This window comes from Austrofundulus limnaeus, unplaced genomic scaffold, assembly GCF_001266775.1.
Source record: "Austrofundulus limnaeus strain Quisiro unplaced genomic scaffold, Austrofundulus_limnaeus-1.0 Scaffold608, whole genome shotgun sequence".
Taxonomy (NCBI): Eukaryota; Metazoa; Chordata; class Actinopteri; order Cyprinodontiformes; family Rivulidae; genus Austrofundulus; species Austrofundulus limnaeus.
The window spans coordinates 110520-115591 of NW_013953010.1; the positions used below are offsets into that span (position 1 = coordinate 110520).

Sequence of the window (5072 nt, forward strand, 5' to 3'; positions counted from 1 at the left end):
TAAATAAGCTCCATCCTGCAGCTGTTTCATTGGTTAAAGGTGACTAAATAAAAGGTTTATGCATAACTGCGAGCCTCTGGAGGATCCTACACCTTGATGGACTCCAGAGGCACCAGCAGCTTCAAATACATGTTTGCTGCTTTGTAATGGCATTTTAGCAGCTGCTTTTGTTGTGCCTTTATCTGCACAAACCCACGCATGAATCAGCCACAAATCTCCTAACAGTACAGATCAACAGTAGAGAACAGTACAGATCAAGCTTGAGTTTTTGTCAAATATCTAATGTTTTTATACCATGTCCAAGGCACTTGATGACTTCATGATTTTCAACAGTTAGGAGAGTTTTTTCTCTTCCATATTGCTTGAAAGTGGTCTGCTTAATAACGTGGAACATCTTTCTTTAGTGGTTTTTCCTYTAGCTGAGCTCACCTGGCAAACTAACCATCACAGGTGTCTGAGATTGATTTCAGTGATTCAAAAAGCCCTGGGACTCCAAACTATCCATGATTGGAAAACAAAAAAAACTGAATCTAAATCACACTTAAATACAACTTGCATAATAATGTTGAACACAGTGTAAACCAGATATGTGGGGTTTGACAATAGACACACACACAGTACCTGCGCTGACTCAACAAGGGTTTTCGGCTCGGAGTGTGAGACATCGAAGTGATGAGCGATGTCCAACGTCTCCACGGCTGTTTCTAGYGGGGAACTCTGCAACCCCTTGCAGCTAGACTGTAACAACCAGCACAGAGAGCAAAACAAGCAAATAAGCAGCAAATCACCAGTAAGTTTAAAACCCTGGTAAATGAGTCTTAAAATATGCAGAATGATTCCCCGTGGAGAAGTCATCACCGAAGCCTAGAGACAAAAGTCTGAGCCTCATCAAAAATAATCTGGGCCAGGAGCAAATAAAGCTTCCTTTCTGTTCTGACACAAAGAGGACAGTCAGCTGCTTCTGTCTGAGCTGGACTCACATCTGCAGAGCTGAAAATAAGCATCATTAGGCCTAACATTCACTGCTGAGWTACAAGGACAAAGACACTCTGACATTTGGTGGCTGGCAGAGACATTAACAAGTTTAGACTGAATTAGAAATCAGGAGCTTGCCCTTCCTCCAATAGGTGGTCCTAGAAAAATTATTTAAAATCAGTTTGATGTCATTTTTCAAGTCCATACATAAAAAAAAAAAAAAAATCAGAAGAAATTGAAAACATGACCTGAAAGGGTATTTTAGTTCTAAATGCTTTTATTTAAACATTATTTCAAACAAATGCTTTCAACTATTTAGTTTTGAAGAGTTATGTTTGTGGCTATTTTTTTCTATTTTGCTAAGAAAGGTTTAGCTATTTTGAACTGGGKTTGTGCAAAATAAACAAACATTATCTTACCTGTCGTGGATTTAACTGACCTTAGTTTGGAGAAAAAGATACAGTTTGACTCATTTGGTGAGTTAACAACTAGTCTGGACATAACTAAAACCAAAGTGGACTTCTGTTGTCTCAGAACAGCTCCGGTCCAACACGTCATAGCTGTTCTTACAGAACTCTATAGTTTCCAGACTGTTGAGCCACACCTAAATATAAGCTGCACCCACTAATTAAAATAAAAAAACAAAGAATTTTACATATATAGGACACACTTGGAAGCCACAGTTGTACACATTGTAACATGAGATATTTACACAGAAAGATCTTACACACAGGGGCGTCTGCAGGATTTTATCAAAGGGTATGCACAAAATCAGCAAACTGCACCTGAAACACACAAATACAGCCCCACAAACGTGTGATGCGCATGGTAGTGTTGTAGTCAAGACCACCTAACCCAAGACCAAGTCAAGACCAAGACCACAGTGTCTCGAGACTGAGACAAGACCAAGACTTTTAGGGTTTGGACCAAGTCGAGACCAAGACCAAGGGAGGCCAAGACCGAGACAAGACCAAGACCACAGTGTCTCGAGACTGAGACAAGACCAAGACTTTTAGGGTTTGGACCAAGTCGAGACCAAGACCAGATAAAAAATGTGTCCTAAAACATGGAGTATTGTGTACACATGTACAGTGGGGGGAAAGTATTTAGTCTCTCATTGAAGTCTAACTATGATGTCAATCACAGGCCTCTCTCATCTTTTTAAGTGGGAGAACTTGAACAATTGGTGCTGACTAAATACCCCCGTAGCTAACTTAATATGTAGAGCTAATATTGACAAAATCTTTGTGTGAAGGCAGAGGAAAGAATTTACTAGTTCTATTCTGACTAGTCATTAACTCAGCAATTTGTCCAGAACTGAACTATTTTTCTCCAAACTGAAGTAGGGTTGGGCAATATTGGCAAAAAAATTAATCACGATTAATTGTGGTATTTAGCTGATAACGATTAATTTGATGATTTATCCCCTGGAGTCCCTGGACACCCTCATGTCCTGATCACATGACCAATTTAGTGGGAAAGATTTGCTCTTCATACAAATCTGTTCCAAACTGTGTCAAAATTAGACTTCAGGCTGTACATCAAATTTTAAATTGTGGTGATAGATAAATAAATTACACAACTTTTTTTTAATGTTCATCATATTTGAAGCTAGGGCTGCCACGATTAGTCGATTAGTATTAAAATAATTGATGACTAATTTAATAATCGATTAATCGTTTTCTTTTTTTTATTGTTGTCGGTTTTTACTTTGTTTTTCTCTCCAAACTGCTTTGACACCTTCCACTGCCACATCTGCCTTTCTGTCCTTGACACACATGCACAGTAGAGGTAACTGGGGTAGGCCGTGGACGTCACAAGACATTATACAGACAGGCTCTGGTAGGCTCTGGTATCATGGCTACCCAGCAACGGAGCTCAAAAGTGTGGGATCATTTTAAGAAAATGAAAGAGAAACCTGTGCAATATCTGCAGAGCAGAACCTGTCTTCCACAGCAATTATTTTTAGTTAGCATATAGCTAAAATCTAACGATGGTTTTATAATAGCAGCTGCATTCTGACGTGATAAGCTGTATGTTTTATATTCAATTAACGTATGATCCAATTAGTCGACTAATCGAAAAATTAATCGGAGGTTAATCGATTATAAAAATAATCGTTTGTGGCAGCTCTATTTGAAGCAGAGAGGAGCACCGAGAGGACTCTGCCTGGTGGCATTAATCGTATTAATCGTCAGGTACCAAAAAAATAACCCATTAATGTTTTTCTGACGATTATGCCCAACCCTCTGAAGCTGTTTAAAGACTCATCTACAACAGGTAAGATGTTAATTGTTCATAACAATCATACATTAACATCATTCCAATGTGCGTAAAGGTTGTGTCATGCTGTTCTTTTTTAAAAGTTTGTGTATTTTTTTAGAAGTTAAAAACATTACGCCTTTAGTAGAAATAACTAAACAGATATACTGTATGTGAACAAGTCAAGGTAATTTATTTTTAATTTAAAACATTTAATAGCGCGTAAACATAAAGGTCTGCAAAATAACAGTTTTTTTTCTTTTAACTCATCTCTGAATAAATCAATGTAACTAAAACAAACTCAGCCAGTGTTTAAATCAGATTATTGAACTCAGGAGTCCTGTTCAGTCTTATCTAACAGCAGAAATAAGAGGACATGATGTTCCCCGCTGAGGGTCCCAGGAGAACCTGATGAAGAAGACCTCCCTGTGGATCTGTGGATGTTCTGAAGCCTCTCAGTTCCTCCCACGGACTCATTTCTGGGCCGAGGAGGCAGGAGAGCTCACCTCCCTCCATCCTCTGTCTGTCTGCGCAACAAGTGTCCAAGAGCTGGTGGGAAAGACGCAATCATCTTACGTAAGTGTGAGTGTTTACAGCGTGGAGGCGAACCTGCTCTCCTCCTCCTCCTCCTCCTCCTCACCCAGCAGGATGAAGAGGAGCCTGAACTCACAGGAGAACCAGCCTGGTCCTCGGATAATCGGGTTTAAAAATCACATGCTGACCCCACATCTGTCGCCTGCAGCCAGGCCGCCTTGGATTAGCGGGTTTTAGTCCCAAACTCCCACCATCGGTTCTGTGCAACCGGCTGACGGAACACAGGTCCAGAACCGGACCTTCACCGCACCAAAAAGCGACTTTTTCTAGGAGAAAACGCGTCCTACATTTAGTTAAAGGTGGCTCTGACGTCACGCTGACACAGCACGCGCAGTAAACCGTACCGTTCGGGCAGGTGGACGCTGGGCATCATCGGAGAGGTTCGGTTCCGACCCGGCGGCTGCAGGAAGAACAGGTGCTGTCGGTTCTGATGGGAGTCCATCCTGCTGCCATGAAGCCCCGAGATGAACTGAAGCTGCTGCTGCGTCTCTGCTGCAATGCTGCTTCTTAAAGAGACAGCAGGGACCGCAAAGGCACCATCTGATGCGTTCAGGAACCTCCTGAGGCTACAGATCAAGGACGAGGAGCCGCTGCTCTATTTCAAACTTTCAGACTAGTTTTTTTTTCTCTGGATTTTTGACAACTGAATAAACACATATACGGTACATTTTTATTAAAAACGTATTTAGTCCATAATTTTCGCTCTGCAGACCTTTATGATAAAATATATTTGGAGAACGTGTTTCTAAGCTCTCAGTGCTCACTCAAGTTTGACCTCCAAATTAACAACCTGTCCTTGGTTAAATTACACATTATTAAAAAACACAAATTATATGATAACACAATATGAACTTATACTTACCCTGGATATACTACACTCAATAACATATGGATTTAATTTAAAAATATATCAACTGATTCCACTCAACTGAATTAAGTAAATTTGCTTTACTGTAAGTAAATGTTACATTTATTTAATTCAGTTGAGTGGAAACAGCTGACATAATCTTTTTTAATTAAATACAATTTATCTGTTTTATGTGTAAATTGTGAGAGGTGTAGGCCTGTGTAAAACACAAGGAAGTAAAAAATACCTTCACAGAAAAGACTTAAGTAAAAATGAATTTCACTGATAAGAAAAGTAGACATAGAACTGCTCACAATGATTGGGAAAGTAAAAATACTTTTAGATGTGAACAAACCCTTTCATGGTGAGTTCCAGGCAGTGAAGAATTAAAAGT

The 5072-nt window shown here is 39.8% G+C and overlaps 1 protein-coding gene across 3 annotated transcripts in view; it reads right to left on the bottom strand.

The window, feature by feature from the left end:
- Nucleotides 1-4591, bottom strand: part of snpha (syntaphilin a) — a 9218-nt gene extending 4627 nt beyond the window's left edge. The window contains exons 1-3 of one of the 3 annotated variants that reach the window (XM_014027021.1): nt 3908-3919; nt 3646-3786; nt 622-738 (exon numbers count right to left, since the gene is read on the bottom strand). In XM_014027021.1, coding sequence (XP_013882475.1) covers nt 622-665 — 44 coding nt within the window. In that variant the 5' untranslated portion in view covers nt 666-738; nt 3646-3786; nt 3908-3919. Of the gene's footprint in view, nt 1-621; nt 739-3645 lie in introns of all 3 variants that reach the window. The other 2 variants (XM_014027020.1, XM_014027018.1) reach the window with 2 other exon arrangements.
- Nucleotides 4592-5072: the final 481 nt, after the last annotated feature.